The sequence below is a fragment of the Poecilia latipinna genome, unplaced genomic scaffold (genome assembly GCF_001443285.1).
Source record: "Poecilia latipinna isolate Pla-1442-1.1 unplaced genomic scaffold, P_latipinna-1.0 Scaffold412, whole genome shotgun sequence".
Classification (NCBI taxonomy): Eukaryota; Metazoa; Chordata; class Actinopteri; order Cyprinodontiformes; family Poeciliidae; genus Poecilia; species Poecilia latipinna.
In genome coordinates this window covers 85,654-113,345 of record NW_015113028.1, presented here as the reverse complement: position 1 = coordinate 113,345, position 27,692 = coordinate 85,654, and the positions used below count along the sequence as shown (strand labels likewise).

General features: G+C 37.2%; 2 protein-coding genes across 5 annotated transcripts in view; one reads left to right on the top strand and one right to left on the bottom strand.

Moving 5' to 3' along the window:
* Positions 1-14,305, bottom strand: part of herc3 (HECT and RLD domain containing E3 ubiquitin protein ligase 3) — a 33,566-nt gene extending 19,261 nt beyond the window's left edge. For 2 of the 3 annotated variants that reach the window (XM_015037614.1, XM_015037616.1), the window contains exons 1-11: positions 14,219-14,305; positions 11,801-12,151; positions 9,562-9,721; positions 8,275-8,351; positions 6,633-6,854; positions 6,378-6,469; positions 5,870-6,000; positions 4,944-5,095; positions 4,213-4,286; positions 2,745-2,869; positions 1,839-1,898 (exon numbers count right to left, since the gene is read on the bottom strand). In XM_015037614.1, the coding sequence (XP_014893100.1) occupies positions 1,839-1,898; positions 2,745-2,869; positions 4,213-4,286; positions 4,944-5,095; positions 5,870-6,000; positions 6,378-6,469; positions 6,633-6,854; positions 8,275-8,351; positions 9,562-9,721; positions 11,801-12,023 (1,316 nt within the window). In that variant the 5' untranslated portion in view covers positions 12,024-12,151; positions 14,219-14,305. Of the gene's footprint in view, positions 1-1,838; positions 1,899-2,744; positions 2,870-4,212; positions 4,287-4,943; positions 5,096-5,869; positions 6,001-6,377; positions 6,470-6,632; positions 6,855-8,274; positions 8,352-9,561; positions 9,722-11,800; positions 12,152-14,160 lie in introns of all 3 variants that reach the window. The other variant, XM_015037615.1, reaches the window with a different exon arrangement.
* Positions 14,306-16,110: 1,805 nt separating this feature from the next.
* On the top strand, positions 16,111-27,265 carry ppm1kb (protein phosphatase, Mg2+/Mn2+ dependent 1Kb). 2 transcript variants are annotated; one of them, XM_015037619.1, is made up of 7 exons: positions 16,111-16,234; positions 18,114-18,646; positions 19,585-19,685; positions 23,846-24,011; positions 24,516-24,660; positions 25,591-25,725; positions 26,874-27,265. In XM_015037619.1, exons 2-7 carry the CDS (start codon positions 18,174-18,176, stop codon positions 27,003-27,005), a joined length of 1,152 nt encoding a protein of 383 aa, XP_014893105.1. In that variant the 5' UTR covers positions 16,111-16,234; positions 18,114-18,173; the 3' UTR covers positions 27,006-27,265. The 2 variants fall into 2 exon arrangements, with proteins under 2 accessions (XP_014893105.1, XP_014893103.1); XM_015037617.1 differs by lacking the exon at positions 16,111-16,234 and adding an exon at positions 16,284-16,451.
* The last annotated feature ends 427 nt before the right edge of the window (positions 27,266-27,692 follow it).

Sequence of the window (27,692 nt, the reverse complement as noted above, 5' to 3'; positions counted from 1 at the left end):
TAAAAAAAATTCCACTTTTGAAACTCTAAGGTTTTTCTTGAACATTTCTGAGATTAATCTAAAAAATTCAGACTTTTCAAGCTCAGAAATTTCCACGTTTTTTCTAAAAAAAAAAATTCTCAGATTAATCTCTAAATTTCTAAAGTTTTTGGCGTAAATTTACTCCCTTTTTCAGGAAGCTGAGTGATGTACCAAGTACCAAAGACAGAGTAATAATAATAAAGTTATTAAAGAATAATTAAGCGGAGGTGTGAATCAACCAGCTGGAGTCCATCTTTTATAAACCAGCTGTGAGTCAGCAGAGAAACCCGACCCGTAATCCCTGCAGAGTACTGTTGGCCTCATGAACCCGCAGCGGTCTGCTTTCCACCCTGCTGACCTCCTGGGCTCTTTCCCAGGACTTGATAAGTAAACTGCTGATAGGTCGGCCTTACAGAACCATGACCTCCACTCAGGTTCACCGAGGAGGAGGAGCACAAATCGTCCTCGATCCAAACCAGATAACATCTTTCCCCAACTACATTCTCACTCTTCCTTTGCTGAATAAGGTTCTGTAAGATGAGTAAAAGTATGCAGGGCTCAGTCCAATGTACAGCTGTTTTGTTTACACATAATAAGAAGACGTGCATTGACCCCAGTGACCTGAGGGGAAGCAGAATGTAGCGTTTCAGGTTCTAATTTAGTTTGCAACACAGCAACATACAGGACAAATAACTCCCACACCTAAGGGCGACGTAGAGACCAATAATCCTAAAAGTCATGGTTTGAGAATGTGGGACATGTGCACAAAGAGAACATAAAAACTCGAGATTCGAACCCAAAACCTTCTTGTCTTTCTCAATAAACAATAAATCAATTAATCGCATTTAAAACAAGCTTGGTTTATCGTTTTGCTCTTTTCTCTCTTTCTACCAAAAACTGGATGATAAAATCTTCGATCTGTTGTTTTGGTCTCAAATAGATTATTTTTTTTACTAATCCCTTTTATTTGTTGTTTCTGTTGTTTTGCTCATTTATATAAAATGCTTTCCAGTTCCAGTGTTAAATATTTAATAGAAATGAAAGTTTATTAATCTTTCAGAAGGTATACCTTTGTATTACTTTAAACTGGTCTGAAAAGAACAATATTATCATTTATCACAATAACTTTGGGACAATTTATCATCAGTGCCACCAATCGAAATCCAACTTGGTGAGATTCTTCACTATTTGTATTTGTAAGGAAACACAGCTCTATCCGTGTTAAGGTAATAATGTAGTTTTTATTTACCACTTTAAAAGGACTTTACATTAGTAAACAAGTGGAATGCACCTCCTAAAAACATAACGGACTTTAATTAGGACACTTAGAAACAAACAAAGTGAGTATAGCGGTGCAGAAGTGTAGGGAAGATTGATCTAAAAGCTATTTTTATACAAATAAAGAAACAGCAACAAAACTAATCTGTTTAATATAAGATAAAACAACTTGAATTTGGAATAAATACTTTGTGCGTTTTATGTTTCCGCAGTGAAAACGGCCATGTTTGTCAGTAACTTGTAATTCTTCCAACATGGACAAGAAACTGGATGAAACGCCTCAGCAGAAAAACTTTAAACTGCCAATAAAAGTATTTGCTTTTTAATTTGTCTGATGTAGAACCGTTGAGTTTTACATACATAACAGGACGATCTGTACAGAATTTAACTCTAATCTTTTCTTGCTGTTCAAGAGGCTGCAAGAACCCTGAGATTATAAAGATATTCAGACGTTTCATATGCAGTAAAGTGAAGCGAGTGTTTGTCTTTTATAAAAGGTGGTAAACTGAGTCGCCTTGTTCCGGATAAAGTTAGTTTACCTTTGGTCCAGGAAGCTGGCGTTCCAACAGGCCGTCGAGGAGAGCTGGATCACAATGTCACTGCAGACACAGACAAATACGCTTTTTTAAATGATGAGTACAAAAAAAACAAACATTTTATCAAATCACAAATAAAATGTTTATTTTATTATAAGGAGATCTGCAACTTTTACAACCTAAAGATTAGGTTTTACTCTCAGCCCATCCAAAAACAACTCGCTTAGAGTCGCAAAAGTCAAACAAGTTTTTGGAAAAAATTTTTTAAAAAGAACAGAAAAGAGAGCCTCTAATTTCAGATAAATGTCTACTATCTGACATTTGTTGTCATTTTTAAAGAACCACCATTTATTTCTATTTTTAGGATTTAAAATAAAGAAGAATATAACATTTAGCAAAAAGAAAACAGCAGGAGTAAACTGTTTTTACAAGAGTTTTAACTGAAACTGCTTTTGATAGTCATGCTTTTATTTTTATTATTTTATGCCTTGATGCTTTTAAAACTGAAATCTATTTCTCTAGATGAATTCAAATGTTGATGCTTGTAAACGGTGCTGCTATACTGACAAAGACTGTAGATCTCAACAAGTTTTTCATTTTAATCTAGTTACAGATTATTATTTCTGTGGGATGGAAAGTTATGTGAAAAATAAAAATTAAAAAAAACACAACCAACATAAACGCATGAAAAACAGATCTGAAAGCGAATTGTTTGCACTTTACATCCTTCTTTGTGGAAACTGAATGAAAATATTGCAGGAATAAACTTAAAAAAATGTTAAACATGCCTTTGTTATTAAATATAAATTAAAACATTAGTTGGCTGCACTTGTGGCTCCGCGGGCTGAAGTTTTTGTTATCAACTTTTAAGGATTTTTCAAGCAGTTGGCCGTTCATGTTCCCACTTACTTTGCCACAGCAGAGTCTGTGTTGTACATCATTTTTAATCTCCATGAGTTTAACTGTTCGTAGTTGATCGGGGCGAGGCTTTTACTGACATTAACCACTCTGAAGTCCTCTGTGGCAGCAGAACTCTGCCGAGAACAAGAAGAAAAACCGTATTAAACACAAAAAAGGGAAACGGGAACCTGATGCGCTCCAACCACGTAACACTGAAAATTTCTGATCATTTTTTTCAGCGAATGTAGTGCAAAGTTCATGCAAATGAGAAAGTTAAAGCATAGACACTACTGCCCCCTTGTGGTGAAACACTGAACATAATAATGTTCACTGGGGAAAAGCTGACCCACTCCTGTCTGAAAAGATTAAATAGGATGCATCTAAACTTGGTTATAGAAACATAATGAAATATTTCAGGACCAACATCCCTTTTTTCAATGTTTTTGAGAGCTCTCAAGAAATGTATTATCTGCACTATCATGTTTATACATAATGATGTGAAATTTTTATGGCCTTAAATTCAAACAGAAACCAGACTGTTTTGTCTACAAAGAAAAATAAAGTAAAGTTACCAACAAACTGGTAAAACAGTATGCTGCAAGTTCATCATTTATTAAACTGTGTGAGTAAATAAACAAAATAAACTGAAAGTGTTCTGCTTTAGTTGTTATTTTTAATGTCTGCCAGTATCTGCAGATTATTTTATTAAATCAAATTAATAACCAGCCAAATTTCTCCTATGTGTGATTTTACCCAGAATAATTAGTTAAAAAGATTTTTTTTTTTCTGGGTGTCAAAGGCAAATGAATAAGAATGTGTTTCACTGAAGATTCTGCTTGGCTGGATTATCACCGTCTGAACTTCATCCACCAAATACATGGAACTGAAGTAACTTTTTAGGCCCACAACCCCAGTTGTTGTGAGAAAACTAGCAATAGACAGGCCTTGCTGTAAATCACAAAGAGTAAAACATTAATTGATTATTTGTAGAAAACGTCACTGTTATGTTATGCACGGCACAGTAATACAAAATATATTATATTATATTATATTATATTATATTATATTATATTATATTCTTTGGACACAGTTGTTGAGGAAAAGCTTGGTTCTGATGCCTGAATAAAAATAAGCTAGAGCTGAAATTCAAACATTTCCTTTTTCTGAATGAGAATATTTATCACAAACGATCATTTGCGCTTTTAAACGCCTGGATAGGATACCGGACTGCTGGATCTCCAACCGTCTGTTCTCAGATATTTCTTCTGACTTTCTCATCCTCACTGGACAAACTGCGATTTATATCTTAGTCTTTTGAGCAACAAGAAGTATGAACATCATGAAACATGCCTTTTATGTTACACAGGACTGAACCAACTCAGAGTATCAATAATTACAGATATAAGAGTTTTTTTTTTTTTTGTTTTTTTTTTTGAAGAAATAAGTTTTAGGAGAAATGAGATCTTAAATGGCATACCTGTTCGTTGGAGTACAATAAGAAACTGTGGTCTCCTCCACATATGATTTTTATAACTGTATATTGCTTTGAATCTGATGGAAAATAGAAACAAAAGAGAAACTTAACATTTGATAAGAGTAATTCAAATTACTAAAATAAACCAAAATTAAATCTGAAGAGTTTTTTTTAAAGGTTTTTCCATTTTAAAAATATATTTTCTTCCAGAAATCATTCTTTGTGAACAATGTGATATTTTTGGTTCATTTCAGAAAAGTCAAACAGACAAAGGGAGGCTTTGTTTGTGTTCTAACAATTTCCTAAAAACGACTGGCTGTTTAGCCAACAGTTTGGAAATCTGTCTTTGTAAACAACCCATATCAGAAAAGTCAAGGTGAAAGTAAATTAGAGATGTCATCGTTTCCATTCAACCTGAATGGAAAATAAAAAAAAATTAAATAAAAAAAAAGAAATTGTTGAATTAAATGTCTTTCCAGCTACTTTAAGGACCTTCAGAAATCCTGGAGAATTATTGATAAAATCAACTTTAGAGCTTTTGTAAAACTATCTGTTTGGAAGGAAAATACACTGCAAAGAAATTAGGAACAAATCCAGACTTACAGTCTTTGCAAAAGAAAAAGAAAAGAAGTGGATTTTCCCTCCACTTTCCTCATCGCTATGGCAACCAGCACCCGAAAGTGTTCGGTGGAGCAGTTTGTCTGAGCATAGAGACAAACCTCGTGTTTTCTCACCTCTTCTCTGCAGGTTTCCAGTCAGGAAGCTGGACTTGACGGGAAACGGGCTTCTTGAATCCCCCAAGATTCCCGTGCCCAGCTGGCCGTGGCTGTTGCAGCCGAATGCATAAACCATGCTGGACGACGGGACTAAGGCCAGAGTGTGGTGCCTGGACAAAAAAATAAAAACATCAGCTTCTATATTCAGACAAAGAAAAAGAAAACCCCTTAACAGTTGAAAAGCTTTAATGGAATGCTATTAAAACCACTTTGATTACCAACGTAAATTAATGGCGCACTAATATTACAATTTTGGCGAATATCAAAATCCAATGTTAACACATCCATACATGTAACAATAAATTACCAAGCCTGTCCCTGGCCAAAGTCACAATTAACTAGATGGAAAACTACTTGTTGCCCAGCTTGGAGCCCAGCCTGGAGCCCAGCCTGGAGCACAGCCTGGAGCCCAGCCTGGAGCACAGCCTGGAGCCCAGCCTGGAGCTCAGCCTGGAGCCCAGCATGGAGCCCAGCCTGGAGCTCAGCCTGGAGCCCAGCATGGAGCCCAGCCTGGAGCCCAGCCTGGAGCCCAGCTTGGAGCCCAGCCTGGAGCCCAGCTTGGAGCCCAGCCTGGAGCTCAGCTTGGAGCCCAGCATGGAGCCCAGCCTGGAGCCCAGCCTGGAGCCCAGCCTGGAGCCCAGCTTGGAGCCCAGCTTGTGCTCCAGTTCACAGCACCACCCAGAACTGTTGGATGATTCTAATCATTTATCAGTGTCAGATTTCTCTGTTGCTGATTTTTCTTGAGAAGGACACTGAGAAGTTTGGGAAACACATATAATGACAAAATAAGCTGAACAGCTTACAGTCTGGTTGTTGTGTCTGGTTGCAACAGATTTACATTCATAACTGATGAAAACCCTGAAGTGGCTTTAAAGTGACAGTACCTGCCACAGGCGATCTGGGAAACCTCAGTGCCCATCAGCTCCAGGACTCGCCTCGGTAGAAGCTCATTGTTGGTGGAGCCGTGACCCAGCTGACCCCATGAGCCGTCGCCAAACGTAAATAGGCCTCCGTCCTGCCAAGAACAGAATGAACAAAAAGAACAGAAAGAACAGATTTTTTTATTGCTGTTTGATAAACACAGAGATCCTGATCTAGACTATTTAGTCAAAGTCGGTTTCTGAGCTTTAAAGGTGGATGGATGAACAAACAGACAAACAGATTGATGGGGTGATGAATGGTTGGATGAAAGGACCAATGGATGAATGTTGGATGGACGGACAGATGGATGGATGAATGGATGAACGATTGGAAGGACGGCCAGACGGCTGGTTTAAATAATGGGGGTCAGTGAATAAAGTCTGGGAACCAAAGTATTTCATTTTTGCCATTTCTCTTTCTTCTTTTATTTGTGAAACATTTGAGTTTCTGGACATTTGAGGGATTTTCTACCTTTGTGAGGGCCGCGGTGTGCTCATCTCCACAGCAGATATAAACGACCTTCTGTGACCTCAGAAACTTGATGTGGCATGGGACGGCTCGATCTGGAGAAACAGTAGAGTTGTGAAAAGTTAGCAGACAGCAGAGAAGGAAACCAAAGGAAGAGAAATCTGATTCTCCATCTTAGCTTCAGGTCCAAAAACACTCCACTGTTTAGATCACTCTTCTCTTTTCATCAATGGCTGTTTGTAACCAGCTGATTATTACCTTGTTTGTCATTCAGTCCAAGTTGCCCTGCCCTGTTTTTGCCCCATCCGAAGACGGCTCCTGACAGGGAGAGGGCGAAACTGTGGTCTCCTCCAGCAGTTATCTGAGCCAGGGGAATCCCTGCCAGGGACTTCAGGGGATGAGGCGTCAGTTTGCTCGGCTCTCCTTTACCCAGGCCCAGCTGGCCGCTGGTGTTCTGACCCCAAGTGAACAGCTGCCCATCTGATGAGGAAAACATGATTTTATCAATGTAAACATTAAGGCGGGACTTTAACGCATTCATTTTGATTAATTAATGACATGGAAAGATATAAATGTTCCAGCCGGAACGTTTTTGTTTGCGTGTTTCTGGTACTCCAGGAAATCTGACGCACAAGCGACATCTGCCAACAGCAGCGATGGACGACAAAGCCGCTTCGCTTGGCCCACTGGGAGTTCATTTCTGCTTCTAAAAACAATCTGACTGGATGCTGGAAAAGGTTATTACTGTGTCCAGGTGGTGCTAAAAAGAGTTAGCCGAGTGAAGCAACTCAAGCCTAAAAGAGCATCGTTGGAAATATTATGTTATCATTCTTACATGTGTGTAGATTATTGATCTTACCATAGCATCTTATATTACTATAGATTTTAGAAGTGTTGGCCTCTCACTGTCTGTGTTAAAACTTTTGACTGCTGTGTTGAAGACTTTCTCAGACTGATAACATCCCTCCGCCTGTAGGAGAAATCGCTCCCAAGGGAAGAGACGAGATGACCTTGTGTGTGTAGAACTTGTTGATAACTTCTGTCTATCGCTCCCTTCCCTGAAAATAAAAGACGAGCTCTAACTGAAGGTTTTCAAACGCGCGGTGGGCAGCTCGCTGGAGCGGCCCGCTGTGTCTTCTCCTGTCATGAAAGCTTGGTTTGAAAACTCACATAAGTTGTCTGTGGTTCTTTTTATGTAGGTTCATAAAATACCTACCATATGTCTTATTAAATTATTAAATGATTTAGCAGTAGAAAGAGTTTTTGAATTAAAAATCCTGCNTATTTTGTCAATATAGGGCTTAGATTAAAATGTGATTAATTGCAATTAATGAATTACACAATCTGCAATTAATTCAATTAAATTTTTTTATCAAGTCCTACCAGTAGAAAACATTAAAACAGTTAATTTATACAGTTATGGTGCAAGAAAACATATACTCTACCTTCTAGAGTATCATAAAAATAATGTAGCTTTTACTAGTTTCTAAACTTATTGTCCAAAAACACCAAATATCAAACTTTTTCATTCCTGAACAAGTTCAGGAATTAACTTGTTCAAGCTCCCATCACATTTATGCTAAGGCCTGGGCTTAGACTAGGCCATTACCAAAATGTTAATTCTTGTCTTTTTCAGCCATTTTGTTGTGGATTTGCTGTGTTTTGACAACTTAATCTGTTTTTGCTGATATGCTGTGTTTGGTTTTCTGGTCAAATTCAAATCCCAACATTAAACCATGCCAATGGTTTAATGTCTCTCTTTGTCGATGATAACCCTCAATAATTTGGAAATTACTCTTGACATTTGGGCAAATGTGCTAAAATAAATTTGGGAAGGAATTTGACTACAAGCAGTAGGAATATGCAGGTTTTGCTGCTATGGAGACACATTTTTTCCCACCTCTAGAAAGTGCGATGCAGTGCTGGTTCCCACACATCACTTGGGAGATGCTGTGGTCACAAAGCCTTTTGACCAACCTGGAACAAACAAGGACAAAAATACAATTCATACCTTTTGCTTCATATCTTTTTTTTAAGAGTGAGAATAAACACAGTCAGTAAAACAATGCAACACTAACAGTAGGGGTGTTAAAAGATGAAATAACTCAAAACCCAAATCAATAAAAAGGCACAAATAAAACAGTAGCAAATTAGAAATTTCCAAATGAAGGAGGAATTGTTCAACTCTATAACCAGTGTTCACATTATTGTTGTATTTGCACAGTTTTATTGCCGCTTATCAATAAAATCTCTTTTAAAGCACAAATACACTTGCAACGTTTTGTATATTTTTTTAAAATTATCCTACTAATTTGCACATTTCTTTGGATTGAAATGTTATTTTTAATAACTAAACAGTATTTCATGTTTAAATTTTGCCTTTTTTGTACAGTATGCGATTCTAAATTATGATTTTTATACATTTATCTTTGTGTGGATCTACATGCTGTTACACCAGAATGTCCCCACTAAGGGACAATGAACAGATGTTTCTGTTCTACTCTTTGTGTTCTTTACAAGACACGTTCTATCAAATGGAAAGATTTAAACTGTACATTTGAGCAGCTCAAAATTTGTTTTTGTTTTTTTTTTAAAGATTTTCAATATTAAACAACAAAATCATTAAGTTAATGTACATTTCCGTGATTACAGCTAAAATCCAGAAACCAGACCCAAAACCAGGGTGAGGTGTTGAACTCGGACCTGAACTTTCAGAGACACATAAAGACAGTTACAAAGTCAGTTTATAAGTCACTGAACAGTTTAGCCAGCACCACAATGCTGCTGTATCAACCTCTCAGACCACTCAGGTCTTCTGCTTCTGGTTCTGCTCTGCATCCCCAGAACAAAACACAGAGAACCAGCATTCAGCTTCTATGCAATACAAATCTAGAACAAACTTACAGAAAACTGGTCAGAGTTGGTTTTGAACCTTCATAAAAGAAACATTGACCAATCATCAAATCATTGACGGTTTTGGTGACGGCACTCATCAAAGTCTAATGTTTGTTCCTGGTTTTCTCAATCATTGGCTGAATGGGCTTTTTATGACTTTATGTTTTTATGATGGAAGGCACGATGAACTGCCATGTTGATGAAATGTTCTATAAAATAAACTTGATTGATTGAGTGATTGATTTTTGTTTTGCAGAAGCTTCAGTCTATGACCGATGTGCCACCCGGTCACCTCGGGATTCGAACGGCCGCCTCCACTGTCCCCAGGCCAAGCTGCCCGCCTTCTCCGGCTCCCCATGCGAACACCTGGCCCTGCTCATTGATGGCCATCGAATGCGCCCAGCCACACGACACCATCGTTATCTTCTGGGTATCCAGAGCCCCAACCAGCTCTGCGGGGAGAACAGAGTCTCATCAGGCTACAAGCAACCTGCCGTCACGGTCTGGGCACTACTTATATGATTACATTCTTGAATTGTGGTTTAATTTTTTGAATTCAGTAATAAAAAATATTTTAAAAGCAAAATATTCCTAATTAGCGTTGGCCAACATTGACTTAAAATTTTATCTATCTTATCAGTTATTGTGAGAACAGTAAAAATGATTTAATATTTCTTTTTTAGGTAACTGCACGGCTGTGACTGCATGACAGCCATGCAGTCACAGCAATGCAGCAGTCAGCTCCTCTGCCTTCTCCCAGCGCAATCTAGAAACAGTCAGTCAGAGCCAGGAGACGGGTCTGAACGCTGTCAATCATGCTCATGTGCATTACCACTAAAGCTAGCTAGCATAGCCACCAATGACAGCAGATAAATGGTTTTCCTGGAACGGTAAGTTGTTTCTCCACGATTACCACGTTTAGCAACGTGTTCACCACGTTGATTGACAGCGCTAAGACCAGCCTTCTGACTGATTTGTTGCTTTTAAATGGGAGCAGTGAATTTCTTCAGATGACAATAGTAGCTCAGAGAGGAGCTGGAGGAGATCAATCTTTTTACAGATTATCTGTTTATATTATGATTTCACAACATGGTGAGTGTTAACAAATATTTAAAAGATTAAGTTTTTTATAAAAGCTACATTCTGCAGCTTTAAAGAAACTCAAGAACTGTGAAATCAGCAGTCCTGTTAAACCTCTTCAGTGTAAACAAGGAATTACAAAAGTTAAAAAGACAAAAATTTAACACTATAAATTCCATACAGTTCCTATTAAAGTCTTTGGAAAATGTAGAAGTACTACATCTCTACATTTGAACTTGAAGAACAGTATATAAACATGCTAAATCCTCCCAAACAAACCAAAACGTTCAGCCTGTCCTGCAGCCTTTCTGGGCTCCCTCATAAACCCAACCCATGTGAGGAATTTAGAAATCCTGCTGCTAGAAGATTGTTCTATAAAAGCTATGATAGATGCATTTAAACTGTTCCAGAGCGTTGCTATTCACTCAGAAGTAGAAGCAGGAAGTTCAGGAAATGAGAAGAAAAGCAGAGCCGATAATTACAAGCAGTTACTCTTTGTTTCCTGTGTCGTTTTCAGCTGCAGACTTTAACAAAGAAACTTAGCAGAAATGGATGAATCCTAAATATGCAACAGCTTCTGATGTTCAAAAAGAAATTCTGTATAAATTATAATAATGTACTACTATTATAATACAGCCTACCACTCCAGTTTCTGCTTTAGATAGGAAAGCTTTCACTAACAGGCTCTCAAACATGCCTGTACAAATGGTGCCTCAGGGTTCCTTCACAGTTTTCAAGGAAATTTCCAAACTTTCTCAGCAGTTTGCAGCACTAACTAAAGTTTACTGTGAATTTGGGTGTGGCTTTAAATACACCTACATTCCCAGGGGGAAAATCATATGTGAAAGAAAGAATTTGTTTTTAGTTCGCACCACATACTTTCATCCATAACTAGCCATAGTTGTCCACAAATTCTGCAGGACAAAAAGTTGTCCCGGAAGTTATTGTGATAAACGATAATATTGTTGTTTTGAGACCATTTTCATGTAATATGATGATTATAGCATAGTAATGCAAGTACACCGTCTCAAGCTTTAACTCCTAATGAACGTTTAACACTGGAGCTGGAAGACATTTTAAATATGGAAAAATAAACAAAACAACTGAAACAACAAAGAAAGTGAATTATGAAGTCTCTGTAAACAAAACTGTCCTTCAAAAAAAAGACTAGTTGAGACCAAACTGAAGACTTGGGTCATCCAGGCTTTGGTAGAAATAAAGAGAAAAACAGAAAACTAGTAACTCGCGCAAATAGAGATTATTGAGCTTGTTTTAATTTATTATGCAATTAACTGGTTTACAGTTTATTGTGACAGGCCCATGAATAAATAAAAATCTTTGCTTCTTTCCATGTTTCCCCACATTCTTCAGTTGGCTTTGCTGCCTCTCCACAGTGTCTCTCTGCAGGATGATGCAGCTTAAAGCACTGAAGCTGCGGAACAAAAGCTTACCTGGGGACGTCCCATCTCTGTTGTGGCCCAGCTGTCCACAGCAGTTGGAGCCACACGTGTAAACGCTGCCGTCGTGCAGCAGGAACAGCGTGTGCTGCCCTCCGCATGCGACCTCCTTCAGTCCCCGCCCGCTGAACACATGGCAGCTCCTGGGCTCAAACGCGGGGTTCCTCTCTGCGCCGATGCCCAGCTGCCCATCCCTGGCGTTCCCCCAGCACAGCATGCTGATGAAAGGAGAGGAAATGAGCAGCAGTCTGAAGAGGCGGAGAGAGTGAGGGCCAGATGGAGGGAGACGATTCTGTTCAAGCCCCAGATCAGCCCCGCTTTCTCCTCTTCATGTAAACTCCAACCCTGGGAAAACAGCAGGAACGAGTCATCATCTTCAGTGGGATATCGCCTGCTAGTTAACGACGGCTCTTCAGTTAGAAAGCAGGGATTTGATTTAGGAACGCTTGTTGATAGAATAAAGCAGAAACATCAGTTTTAAATTAATGAAACCAGAATGAATTATGATTTCAACTCCATTTCTACGTTGTTACCAGATGTTTAGTTAAAAGCTGTTAATGTCATATGTTAAATTTTTGTGACTGCTTATTGTTTATTAGCAAATATTGGGGATAGAAACATCACTGCAACATACAAAATCTTACCAAGATTTACTTCTCGTTTCTATTGCAAATATATAAATCCGCTTGAAATAAGACAAAACTAACTTACATGTAACTTTTCAGCAAGATATAGGAGCTTGTTTTTAGTCAATAATTCCCTAATATTGATGGTAAATTATTTCACTTATAACATAGGAAAAATACATTGTTATTAATCAAAATATAGTGGAAATAATACTCTTTAAAGCCAATATTAAATAATTACTGACTTGAAACAAGCTTCTATACCTTGTTGAAAAGTTACTTGTAAGACAGTTTTGTCTTGTTTCAAGTGGACTAAGATATTTGCACTAGAAATTGGACCAAAAATACTTTGTAAGATATTGTGTTTTTACAGTGTACACAAAAACAGGAGTGCATCAATTGTAATTTTCTGGCAGAATACAATGTTCACATTCTTGCAGAGGTAGATAAGTATCGGCCGATTTCCCAGAATTAAGGAAATCTGGGCCAACTTCTCTGTGAAAAACAAAACAAATACTCCCAGATACTGTTTTTACTTTAATAGATTGAACTACATCAATATATATTCTCTGTGGTCTTACACATTAACTCACAAGCTGTTGGCTGCAGCTTGCAAAGCAGCCAATCCAGAAGCAGCATTTATTTTTTTGGTGCTGATTGGCTGTACTTCCAACAGTAGCTATGACTGGATGACTGAGGATGTGCTTCTGTGCTGTCCTAAGACAGTTACCACTGAAAATATATTTAGTGTTTGAGGCAGTTGTAGGAATAATTGTAGCCTTTTTGGTAAATAAAAGCACTTAAATAATTTATTACATGTTATATCTTTTGGTTTTGACTCGTTGTATACAATAAAACTTTGGTATTTTTACTCAAGATTATCATACAGTGAAAACTTGGTTCTGGGAGTTTCCTAAAGCAAACAAAGTGTAGCTTTCTGCTCATATCTACTATAATTTAAGATACGAAATTGTGGATTCTGGCAGGTTTAATGGCATGAATGGTTTGTTAACTAACCAAAACAAATGCTTTATTCTTTTGATATAAAGAAAATTTCTGGAGGCATTTTGGGGAACTTATCATTTTGGTAACTTATCATTGATATTATCAAAATAAACCAAAAACAGAGGCTACAGTCCCTCGCAACCGTCACGGGTTCAATTCCCTACCCATGAACTGGATGTTCTGCACTTCCTGAAAAGCTATGTATTAAGTACCAAAAAAAATCTTTAAAAAAATTATCAAGAAAATAAATGAAAGATCAATTTCTCTGTAATTTTCACCATGATTTAAATGCTTTGATTTCAGCTTTAACTGCAGTAAAATCAATCCATAAAAAATAGCAACTGCCACTAGTTTCAGTTATATAGAAACCGTCATCGCAACATCCTCGTCCTCAAAAAACAAGCCTCTCTAACATCAATCTGTCTCAGTTCATGTTTATTATCTCAGAGGATTATCACAGCACTCCGCTTGGCTAGCTGCTAACTTTAGCTCTTTATTTGTGCATTATAACCCCTCCAACTCTCAGTCATAACAGATTTTACGCAAACAAATGAATTATAAACAACTATAATGAAAACATCTGCTTATGCCCACCGATATCGCTTTATTTTAGTAGTAAAAACCAAAATAGAACCAGCTAACCAACCAGCTAACTGAGCTGCGAGCTACAGCGGGGCTGAAAACCAGCAGAAATCTTAATATCGCTTCTGTTTGAAACCTCACCTGGAAGGTTGCTATGAGAGAAATAATGTTTTCTAAATCGCACAATCGCTTTTCTCACCTTGACAAATGCATGCTGAGAAAGGGGCGTTTGGCTTCTGGTGTGCAGCTCAGAAAACAAACGAGGAAGTGCTATAGCTGCTTACGTCATCGAACGCCTCAGAAGTTGGAATGATGTGATTGGTCCGCTGAACCGGAAGTTCAGGCGTTATTAAAAACTCTGAAATCTTGTGGCCTTTATATTGATTTCAATTCTGCTTTACTCAAATCCTAAAACCGTTTTATTCATCACATAGTGAGATTATATGTTGTTATATAATCCAAATATCTTCGAGAAACGATGCCTTCTGTTTTGGGACTTGGGGTCATAGTTCAGGTATTATTATTATTATTATTATTATTATTATTATTATTATTATTATTATTATTATTATTATTATTATTATTTAATGCTAATTAGCTGCTCCACGTTGTAAAAACAGGGTGGGTAATGTTTCCACAGTTACCCATCAAAGCAACCAAAATATGTCACAAATATTTTTTAATACAAGTTTACATAAAATGCTGCTTCATAAATTATAATTTAAGCTCCAAACTATGATGGGTACTACCTGCTAAATATTACATTTATGCTGTGAATTTAAGGGGAAAAAAGTTTATACTCCATATAGTATGAACATTGCACACAATAATACTGCCATGACTATATTTACAATATATTTTGCAGCACACCCCATATCAGTAGAAGCAATTGGGGCTTAGCTACGTCCCCCAATAGGTATTAGGATTATCAGTCCAACAGTGTGCAACAGATTTAGGACCCGTATGGGTCCCACTTTTTACCCAAAGTCTTCTCTCACTCAACATACTGTGGATATAAAATGCCACATTCTGCAGAAAGTTTTCAAAGCAGAGGGATGTCAGTGTGAAGAGGAATCAGTCAGGAGGCGGGTACAAAAGACAATTAGATGTACAATAGAAAATAGTGAAGATAATTATAAAGTATGGGACAACAGAGCAGGATTTTGCTTCAAAGTAGAAGAAAACAGAAAAGAAACTGGGCAAGAGGTCTGCAGCAACAAAAACACACAGCAATGTCTGGAAAGTGCTGACTGTATATTACAAAAGTTTCCTTAACCTGTGAAGTAGGATGTCATGACATGATACTAGTAAATATGATTACAAATAAGTGTTGGAACGTAGACCAACCAGTAAACCAATAGTCAAGCTCTCTCTTCACTACAACAGACCACTACATCACTGCAGACATCCCTGTGCTCCCTATATACAGTGACTGTGTTACTGTCACCCAGGACTGCCTTACAGTACCAACAAATGAGCCACTTTAGTTCAGAATAGACATTTCTTAAAGTAATGCACTTAAATCACATTTTAAATATATCAAAATGTTTTTAGAATGAGATTATGCTACTGCAGTAGAAGATGACTTCTACAGATTTTAACACATTTTAACTGACAGGTTCCAAGAAATTTGAGGAACTTGACAAAAAGCCTCAAAACCACAGGGCAGTTTTGCGTAGTAAAACGAAAATGCACAAACAGGTTTGGTTTGGTTTGGTTTAACCTTAAATTCCTGCAGGGTAAAAGGAGAACTAAAGTAAGCAGTCAACTCTCAAATTACATAAAAGGTATTTAGGCAGTTCTGGATAGTAAATACAGGGAGCTGGTCCACATTGGGACTGCTAACAAACTCAAAATAAAGTCAGGTAAATGGAGATACATACAAAGGACAGCCTTTTGCTGTCACATAAACTTAATTATTTATTCATTCGTGGTACAAAGCCCCATTTTTTGACTGTCTGCAACGTACAACAGACGCTGCCTTTTGATTTGTGGATGGCCGTTGCAGTTATAACATGTTGGACCAATCGAAAGCGCTGTTTGCGGGGCGTGAAACGAACTAAAAGCTGATTGGCGCGGTCACATCAGAGAGGCCTTGTTTGATAATACCTAGAAGAGGGCGGAGGACGTTTTTCACTCTGTTTTCATTCAGTCGCGCTTTTGGAAATAAACACAGGGATTCGACTCTACACTTCTATTTTTAAATAAATCCAAGGTATGACTTTTTAATACACAACATGAGACTTTAAGTAGTGATGTTAGTGTGTTTTATATAAACTGCGTATCTCAAGCTAAAGTTAGCCACTTAGCTTGTTCGCTAAGCTAGCTAACGCCTAAGACTGAAAATGACAGATTTTCTTTTATTGACGCGTCTCACTATTTTAGTTCATTTTGTTTGCTGCTTTATTAAAGGTATCATAATTTTATCAAAGGCGTGAAATAATACTATTACGTAGTAATCACTAAACGTTTATACTGCAAATAATAGCAGCTAGCGAAACAACGTAGTTAGCTTCTGATTCAACACAGAGGTATTTATGGAATTTCGACTCTGGTTAAAATGTCTAAAATGTTAAAACTTGGATTCAACAATTCCACTTACGGAAGGTTCATTGGAAAAACGTTTATGTTTCGCGATGCTTTTGTTCTCTTTGCGAAAGCTAAAACAAAGTAGAGATTTCATAACATGTTCATAACGTATACATATTCGTAAAACTAATCATTCGATTAGGTTTTACAAATATAGTTTTTATTAATCTTAAGTGGAGCTTGTCCAGTTTAGAGTTATCTGGCTACATTATATGGTAAAGTACAGCTAAAAACATCGTATTTGACAACAGTTTGTCATATCTCTATGTTATTGCGTCATTTAGAGGCGTTCATTTCTGGATTACAAGTGTTGAATTTCAATTTAGACCATTTAATTTACATGCGGAAATGTTTTCCCATTATTATTAAGAGTCTTTCTTGTGTTAATTGTAATCATTGTAACTAAACTCAGATATAAATGTAAAAGAACTCATGTTCATCGTTCACATTATGTAGTACACTCTAATACTACAAATTGTGATAAAGTGGAGGTGCAACTTGCCCTGCCTCAGTGTACAGGAATTTGAGAAATGATCTGATAAAAATTAAGACCCATAGAATGGTACTGTTTAATCATTTCCTGTCAGTTAACACATTCATATCAGGAGTTTTTACTTTACAAAGTATTGTTTTTTTTCTGCTCCACTGGTTGCTTTGGGTTAAAGGAGTTGCTGAATGTATATTTCAAATTTACACAAGCAAGCATACTTTCTGGAAAAGTAAATAACCTTAAATCAACATCAGTTCATAATTTTTACCTCTGGCTGCTGCTCCGGTCATTTAAAGTTCTTGGGATTTTCTGGAAATGTTTTGCATTGAGTCAATTATTTACCTTTTCATTGCTCTCAGGCATGTATTTGTGTTTTCTTTAACCATGCTTTCATTCCCATATTTTACTCTGGTTTTGCTCCAGATAGTAAAAACAAGATTGTTGAGTTTCCATCTGTAGCAGAAGTAGTGTTTTGGATAAGATCTTGTTTTTTGTGTGTGTCTTGTTTTTGTAGAGATGCACCAATTCACTTTTTTTCACTTCTGATACTGATATAAATATCTGAGGTTTAGTATTATCCAACTCCGATCTGATGCAGAAAAACTGAGCTGATTACACTTGAAATGTTTCTTTTTTTTAAACACAGACATATATGTACTGAAATACAAGTTTGTTTGATAACTCTGCACCAGTAAAGCACACTTCTATCCACCTATCTATCTATTTTACATGGACAAACATGTAAAAACAACTTCAACTTGTTCAGTCAGTGATTGGTGCAACTGTATTGTTTTTTTAAAGATCTGCTCATTTGTGACTTGACAGATTTTATATATTTGTATTTTCCTAAGTTGGTAACAAAGTGTCCACATGCTACATCTTTCAATAACTTTGCAAGATGAAACTTTTTTGTTTTTTTTTATTGTGCAAAATGTTATACCGATGTTATAAACATTTCATTTAAATCGCAGCCCTAAGAGATTTTTACGTCCTTTTCATTCCTGTTTCTCTTCAGTTTTTGAACGCTGTGAACACCTCCGCCCCCGCTCCTCCCTCTGCGAGTGTCTTCAGGGTGATGTCAGCTTCCTGCCTTGTGCGCCTGGTCAGGTGCAGCGGTTCTAACATCAGTCGTAGTGGTTTGCTACAGAAGGCTTTCGATCCGCGGCCCTTTCAGCTTGATAGCCACAAAACAGTGTTCCCATTGTTCTGCAGACAACTTTATGGACCTTCTGGGAGGCGATACAGCAACACGCGCTTCGATCCAGACAGCAGCGGCCGCCTTACGACCTGGGACTCCTTTGGGATTTGGGATGATCGCATCGACGAGCCCATCATGCTCCCCCCTAGCATTCGCTATGGCAAACCCATTCCCAAAGTTAGCCTGTCTAAGGTAGGGTGTGCATCCCTGATCGGCCAACGCAAGGAGAATGAGGACCGGTTCCAGGTCTCCCAGATGAACGAAAACACCCTGTACTTCGCTGTGTTTGACGGCCACGGCGGCTCAGAAGCAGCCGACTTCTGCGAAAAATACATGAAGAAATTCATCCAGTAAGGGAGTCACACATATAGACACGTTTCATGTTATAGTCTACATCTGGAAATACTCGCACATGCACACAACGCTGGAGGGCAAAAAGATGATTCTTTTACCGACCATTCACAGCTGTGGTGCCTCGGTAGAAACCTGGAGATACAGGTATTATTAATTTGGTACAATGAGCCACAGCAAAGAGATAATAGCAAAACATTGAAGAACATCTCAAAACCACTCATATTATTCTTTTCTCTCATTTTTTTTGTCGGCTACGCTACACACAAACCTGTTGCCATAGCAACTGACGACAACGCCATTATATGTATCAGAATTCAACACCAAAAAACATGCAAAGAACAGAACATTCAGTCCATTACATTGTTACGTTTTTAAGCTTGATGTTTATTTTGAGATTATTAATAAGTGATGGCTGTGGAACATTAGCCAACGCTGCTCTTAGCTAATCTAACGTGGCGGTGGCTGATTAACTGATTTAAACACCTACTCTGCTGATGATCTCTCAGAGTTGGTGTGTGTGTTTATTATTTAACTGAACGGAAACACACCGAATTCCACCGCACATCTACATGTTACAGTTGTCATAGTCAAGCTAGCATAACTGTCCTACTTGCCTCTTCTTTGCTTTTTTTTTTTTAAATTAAACCTTTTTCATGACCTTGTTATCTAGTTGTGGTAGTGTTGATAATCAGTCGCAAAGCACTGCGTCCCTTTTTACTTTACATGTCAGGCGTACATTTAAGATTTAGCACATTATATTCATAACAACTAAAACCAACGGGAGTCGTTGTCAGTGAGCAGTTTTTTGCCCTCCAGCAGGGAGATGCGGGTGGGATTTCACGCTGCACCGTGTCTATAGTTTTACACACAAATGTCATTGGAAATAATCGAGGAATTTAAATTTTTGGTCATAGTATTTCTAATCTTTTTTCAGAGACGTTCTGGCAGAAGATGACAATCTGGAATCAGCTTTAAGGAAAGCTTTCCTAGAAGTAGACAAAGCTTTGGCAAAGCACTTGCACTTCTGTCCAAATGGTAGGTACTGTTATTTGAATATTCCTTTAAGTATTTCTTATACACTGTATTAAAACACATGTATCGATTTTTAAACATGGATTGTGCTTTTTTTCCTCCTCCTGTTTTTAAACCAAATGTACTTATCCTACATAGGTGATGAGGTTTTAGTTCTTAGAGGTCTTTTTTTCCTAATTTTTATTAAATAGCAAACAAGCTATTAAAAGAGGGAAACGTGCAAACTTTAGTAGATATGAAATAGTTCAACTATGCATATAGGCAGCAACTTAAAGGAAAATCTAGGCAGCTAAATTGATGTACACTAAAAATGTTGATCTAATTAGCTTGATAAGTAATTATAATATGTTAATCTATTGCTGCAGTCACTAGATAACATTTTAAAGATTTTGGAAAGTGAGAATTTTAAAGTAGTTTGTACTTTCTATCAACACAAACTGTTTGCCAAACTTTGTGGAAATTTTGTTTAAAATAAATTTTTATGTTCTCTTAAAGTATCTGTTTTTCAGGATTAGTTGGTATTCATCCGATAAAAAGGCACTAATATAACGCTGAAACGTTGCCACTTGATTTCTGGGTAGAACAGAAAAAATTAAGTTTTTTTTTATTTTAAACGTTGAATGTAAATTTGTTTGAACAGTTTTGGTTTAAATACTGCTCTCAGTATGTTTTTCTTTCGTTAAATTGTCTTTTTCGAGTCTGTATACTCCAGTTAACAATTGAATCAATTACTAAATTAGTTGACGATTATTTCAATTAGCAGTTCACCGTGATTAAAACAAATGAGGAGATTTAAAAATATGGGTTGCACCAAAAAGCATCCAATATGACTGAATAGCTACAGTTTCCAAAGCTGCAGCTGAGCCGATCATAGACTGGTCTACAGATCAAAATATTGTGTGATCAGAAGGATGAAGCTCGGCCCAAAATCATGAACAAGATGGTGATCCGTGATAAAGTGGTAAACAACAGCTAACTGATGACTTTTAAAACGTATTTTATTATTAAAGCTGCCGTATGAAACTATAATCTGTGAAAAAAATCCATCTGCTCCGTCTTCTCACCGTGCTAGCTAGAAACAAGCAGAGCTAGGAGGCAAATCTTAGCGCTGTCAATCATTCTGGTGTACGTGTCGCTCTTCCCCTGTTGCCTCTTTCTGATAGCAGAATCTGTAGTGAATGCGATTGCTAGCTAGCATTCACTAACTAGCATGATCAGTGCCGTTTATCTACTAATGATGGCAGATAAATGGTTTTTCTGTAATAATAAATAGTTTTTCCTGCCATTCATACATTTAGCAGCACGAACACAAGTGCGATTAACAGCGCTAAGATCCGCCTCCCGGCTCTGATTGGTTGTTTTCGGTGCATTTCTTCAGACAGCAATAGTAGCTTATGGAGGAGAGTTTTTTCCCCAGATTATTTGTCTCTCATTATACTGACACGAGATGGTGACTGTTTAAAAAAAAAAAAAACAGCAGCTTTGAGATATATTTTAAACTTTTCACATTTTCTGGATGTTGGTTTACTTTTCTTTCTGGAAAAGAAAAAACAAGCAATTGTTTTTAAGTTTTACCAGACTTTATTTTGTTTTGTCTTCTGTACTTTTTTATTTATCTTGTAGGACTTTATTTCTTTTTAACGTACACAGTATCAAAACTCTGTGCAAAACTAAATAAATAATTTTTTATGTAATTTTTACAATTTTTTTCCCCAATCTGTTAAATAATCCAGTGCAAAAAACAACAAACTTTCTCTTAAAACACCAAATTACACATTTGCTGCTTGAAGTTAGTTTTTCTCAGTTACTATTCAGTTTGAGAGAGAGATTATGTCTTACAGTGAAAGCTAGTAAACGTGTTATGTGGCCTGATTTGGGCCACGCTGTGTGAAATGTCCCAATATGCCTGTGTGTGTGTGTGCATGTTATCTACGGCAGCTGCTGACCCAGCTCAGAGCTGGAGGCCCTTGGTACCAGTGTGGATGACGAGAGGATAGATATTGAAGGAGAGTCCAGCGGGTCCTAAATCCTGGACTACTGGAAGGTTCCCTATCTTTCTCTAAATCCTCTTTCTTTTTCTTCTCTTACCAAGTGTATGCTTCCTGTGAGACAATGCATCTGTTTGACCAGCTGTACGACATGTTCAGTAGCTCATTAGTGAAAAACCTTCAATAGATGCAGCATGTTTAACACACAGCGCACTCCACACTTAAAGACACTGCTGGTAAAATCATGCAGGAGCAAAATATAAGCTGGTAGTGCAGAAGTTTGACCTCATTTTCATTTAAAAATCTGAGTTTTTTTCATAAATTGATGATGTCACACTTTACCAACAAGGGTTTTTTTTTAATTAATTGGAAGCGTTTGTGGTTAAAATTCTCTGTTCTGTAACATTTGCACAATGTGGATCGATGAGCCATAGCAAAAGACTTTCATGACCAAAAGAAACATGAAAATAAGCTAAACAAACAAACTGACACCCAGATTTAGAAAGTTTCCTCCTAATTGGACTGAAGAAAAAAACAGCTTTGGGCAGGTTAAAATTTAGACAGCTTTTCAAAACATTTGGTGGGTTTTTATTAAAATTTGATTAGATTAGTTGTCATTGTGTGGCAGAAAAAAAAGCTCAAAACATGTACATTTTCACAAAATGTTGTGTCCCTTTACTCATTTTGATAGATAATTTTGAAATGTCTAGAATCTGTCGAACGTGACATCATCAATGATTAACAGTCATTAGATAGAAAAATGTATTCATACATATATATATCTCTATATAGAGAGATATATATGTGTATATATATATATATATATATATATGTATATATGTATGTATACTTGTTATAGAAAGAATTCACCTTCTTGAATGTTTTACCCTTTTTACTTTACAAATCAGTTGTAATCAAGTAAATGTGACTTTTTTTGACAGCCCCCACCCCTGACTTTAAGGGTCTGAATATTTATATAATCAATAATTTTATGTTAAATATTTTTATTTAATTGTCATTATTTGGTAGAAATTAGTTTTCTATTTGACATTAAAGGGATTATGTTTTTTGTATTTTATTCGATCAAAAAAGCCACATTTTATTGATTGTGATTAATCTGCAAAAGCAGTCACAATCAGAAGAAAGTTTACTATAAAGTATCAGTCAGGAGATGGACATAAAAAATATCTACTGATATCTACTAATTATTCATTTTGAAGGGCTGAATATTTACACAATCATTTATTTTATGTTATTTTTAATTTCACTGTCATTATTTGGTAGAAATTAGTTTTCACTTTGACATTAAATTGATTTTTTTGTATTTTATTCAGTCAAAAAAGCCAAATTTTGTTGATCATGACTGATTTGCACAAGCAATAAAGGAGTAAAACATCCAAGAGGGGATAACACTGGAATGGGAAACTTATGTGAGTTTTGGAAATTAAATTAAAGGTCGAATCTCTATATATTTTCCACTGTATCTATATCACCTTATTGTTGTTCTGGTAGGGAAATTTGTGAGAAACATTAAAAAACAATTGGCATATAGGTAAACGGGTAAGAGAAAATAGATTTAAATTAAATTTAAAATGTGACTACTTTGTGATGGCTTTAAGTTGTTTCAGTAAAAGATTAATTTATTTGTACTTGAATTTATTTTACCAGGGGTGCCGGTAACTGTGGAGGACGCTCTGAGATATTATTATTTAGCAGATTAAAATAGTTTTCCCTTAAGGAATTAGACATCACTGATGTTTGTTTGCGCTTTTTTGTTTTTCAGATGAAATGCCTATAAAAGGAGTTGATGTGTACCCTTTTATACTTACTAATAATTGAAGAATTACTGCAGAAAGCAGACATTTTAGGTTAGCTTGTTTGTTATCATACAAGCCTGGACTCATAATAAATATGTTGTGTGCCATTTGTTTTTAAGGTTTATTTTTGCTATGACTCCGGATCTCAACGTTGTGCTGCAGCAGTTCTATCTGCATGTGTGATTTACATCCTGTGTTTACTGTGTAAACTGTAGTTTTTCTCTGAGTCTAAAACAACCTCAGCCTGTTTGTTTACGTTCTGCTCTGTGGATGTGCGACACGCCATGTGACCGTTGACCTTCTATGTGTTTCTGAATCGGGTCGTTCTGCCTCCGACGGTTCCTGCTTTGTCTTTTAGGGCCTGGAACGAACGCGGGAACCACCGCCACCGTGGCGCTGCTGAGGGACGGCATCGAGCTGGTGGTAGCCAGCGTGGGGGACAGTCGTGCCATGTTGTGCCGCAAAGGCAAGGCTCTTAAGCTGACTGTTGACCACACACCTGAGAGAAGGGACGAGAAGGAGAGGTAAGCCTTGCTGGATGATGGATTATCCCAGACGTCAATGCGATGCACGATAATATTTGTTGTTTTGAGACTATATTTGAGTAATATAATGGAAATAATGCAAGAACACATTCTCAAACATCAATTAACTTTAAATTCTGATGAACAGTTAACACTGGAATTGGAAAACATGTCAGTTATCCAAAATAAATAAAACATCAAATCATGTTCGATACTTCTATGCAATAAGTCACATATGGAGCAAAATTAACTATAAAGTCTCTGTAAATAAAATAGCCTAAAAAAATGGGTAACTGGCACCAAAGCAACAGACTGGAAACCTTTTGTCATCCAGTTTTTGTCAGAAAGAGCTGCCATGATGGCTTTCGTTTTGGGTGAATTACCGATCTTTTCTACGACCACAATGATCTGAGAGACAAATGAGTTTAACAATAGTAAATCACTGTTGCCAACTTTGCTATTTTTAATGCTATGCTTAGTAGAGACCTTGTTTGTTTACGACAGGATAAAGAAAAGCGGGGGCTTCATCACCTGGAACAGCCTGGGGCAGCCAAACGTCAACGGCCGACTGGCGATGACACGCAGCATCGGAGACTTTGACCTGAAGAAGATGGGAGTCATTGCTGAACCAGAAACCAAAAGAGTCACAGTACGTTTAAAACCAGAGTTTGTTGAAACCAGAACACAAGTTTATTCGACCCGTTTTCTTTCACATATAGTCGTGTTGCAGCATGACGTTGCCCAGCTCCTTCTGGTGGATTATAAACTGCTCACGGACGATGATGACCATTGATTTTGGCTAACAAGTTGTCAACGTGACATGCTAAATATTAAATGTATGCGTGATATATTAACACAAAAGGGAAGCAGAGCTTTACTACTAATCATCAACACTGCAATAACTAGATCACAAGGTCAGGAAAAAGTTTTAATTAAAAAAAAAAAGCACACGATTCAAGTAGATCAGCTATGCTAGCTTGACTTTGACAAATGTGACACGTAGATGTGATGTGGAATGCGTTGTGTTTCGGTTCAGTGAAAGAAATATACATAAGTTGACCCACACAAACTTTCTGACATATTGTCAGTAGGGCAGGTGTTTAAATTAGCTAATCAATCACCCACTGCTGTGTTCAGACAATCACTTATCAATAATCACAAAGTAAACATCAAGCCTGAAAACATAAAACTGTAACCGACTGAATGTTCTGTTCTTCGTGTGGGAAATGTTTGAGTGTCAAATCCTGACACATTAGGAGAGCTGCTTTTAGTCAGTTGCTACGGCAACAAGTCTGTGTGTAGCGTAGCCGACTGAAAGAGCGAGAAAACAGAAGAATTCGAGTGGTTTTGATTTTTCAACGTCTTTTCTGTGTTATTGTTCCCTTTGCTCTGATCCACTGAATTGATCATACCTAAGTCTCTAGATTTGATTTAACAGAATTATTTTATCTTGATGGTTTGTAACAGAATCGTCTTTTTGCCCTCCAGTATTATGCACATGCGCAAAATTTCCAGATTTGAACATAAATATGCAGCGTGTCTATAGATAACGACCAGTTGACCTTTCCGTTTTCTGCAGCTGCATCATGTCCATGACTCCTTTCTGGCTCTGACCACGGACGGCATCAACTTCATCATGAACAGCCAGGAGATCTGCAACGTCATCAACCAGTGTCACGACCCCAAAGAGGCGGCGCAGAGAATATCTGACCAGGTGAGAAATAAATTCAAATCCTCCTGAATGGTTTCGCATTTTATCTGCAAGTTTTAGGATGTTTTATTAGGATTTTATGTAATCGACAAACACAGAGCTGAAAATAACGTAGAAGTGAGGCAACAGAAAGTGTGTAAATGCAACTCGGAGCACGTTTGAAGGAAAAAAGTTTTTAATTAGGGCTGAATTACATCTATAATCAAACTCTAGTTTATTTGTCTTGAGAGTCCAGTTCGTTTGGGGAGGTTTGAATTCGCAATCGGACCAAAAACGTAAACTCTGGTCCACCTACAAACCCATTTCTGGGTTGAGTTGAAGTGAACTCTGCGGCGGTTCGAATCCAAACGTTTCACATCTAGTGGACCGATCGTCCAAAAGCAGGAAGTGGACTACAGCGCAGGGAATTCTGGGTAAATAAAACAAACAAAAAAAACATGCTAGGCTAACGCTAGAGGGGGAAAAGGCTCCTGGTCTTTTGCTAAAGATAAAGAGAAATCAATAATATGCTGCGACTCGAATACTTTATTAAACCCAAAGGGTAATTAAACGTTGTAACTCATATTAATTCAAATTCTTGTAGATTGTAGATGGTGATGCTGTTGGCAGGAAGGATCTGCTGTAGCAGACTGTACTACAGCAAATTTGAAGAAGCCTCTGACTACAGTTCACAAACAGGATTGTCGGTGATTTGCTTGATTTTATGTGAAATCCTTCTTTGCATTTTTAACTATTACATTTGGAAATGGATAAAAACTAAGGAATAAAAAAAAATAAAATGGCTGCCAAAAACAACAACAATGGTCTCAAGCTGGAATTCCTTTCTAATATTTCAAATATGCTCTATGGGAAAAAAACAGCTATGAATACTGAATTAAGTTCTGTTATACTTTTTTATTTATTTATTTTTAATTATTTTTTATATATTTTATTTATCTGCATCATCAACACTTGTATATATGTAAATGGATTTATAATCACAGATTTTCAGTATTTTTTTTCCAGTTCGTTGCTAAATTCATGTTGTATAAATTAAGTAAATTTCAGTAATTTTTCTAATGAAAACCTTAAAGGAGACCTTTGGTATATGACTTGCAAAAGCAGCAGTTACAATTTGTTTCTTATTTAATCTCTGTTCTCGTCTGTGTCAGGCTCTGCATTACGGTACGGAGGACAACAGCACAATCATCGTGGTGCCTTTCGGTGCCTGGGGGAGACACAAGAGTTCAGACGTCAGTTTCTCCTTCAGCAGGAGCTTCGTATCCAGCGGCCGCTGGGCGTAGCCTGACGCCGCCCGCCACGGCGAGCTGCTTCCTGCAGACTTCGCCAACATGTGCAATACAGGCTGTGCTCCCTGGATGAACACAGAGTGCAGTTTGTCCTGATGTTGTTTAGAGCAGCTTGATGTGCAGCTCCCATGGAAACCGGGGCTGCGAGTTCATGATGTGCACTAGATATGAAGTAACCCCTTGTTATATAAGGTTTTGTACACAAGTAATGCAGCAATGTTGTGGTGCTAAAAACAATGAAATATTTGAACGACGGGAAGAAAGTTATCAGCAAATTTGTAGTTACAATGGACTCTAAAACGTGGGAAAGTCCAGCACTTAAACTTTGATGCTTGATAATCAGTGGAATAAATTCTAACTGACTTATAAACACTTGAAAGGAGAGATTTAACAATATAACATCTTGTCCATCAGTTCGCTAAGTGTCTCGTTTTAAACAAGGAGACTCGTAAACTTCATACACAAAACGGTTTCTACAACCTTAAACCTGCAATTAACCACCTTCTGGAGCTTTAAAGTATAATTTTTGTGTTTTAATCCAAATTTCTAACTTAAAACGACTTGGAGCTAATAACCACCAGCAGCAAAACACTAAACCTTGCCAACTTAATTTAAATAGTTTCCAAAGCAAATATCTTAGTACACGTAAAATAAGATAAATCTAACTTACAAGTAACTTTT

Bases quoted from the DNA above. Each gene is read 5' to 3' on its own strand.
- ppm1kb (XM_015037617.1), top strand. From the start codon at position 16,365: ATGACAGATTTTCTTTTATTGACGCGTCTCACTATTTTAGTTCATTTT. The intron at 16,452-18,113 runs GCGTGAAATAAT...GTTTCTCTTCAG, and splicing joins GTATCATAATTTTATCAAAG to TTTTTGAACGCTGTGAACAC. The intron at 19,686-23,845 runs GTAGGTACTGTT...TTTGTCTTTTAG, and splicing joins CTTGCACTTCTGTCCAAATG to GGCCTGGAACGAACGCGGGA.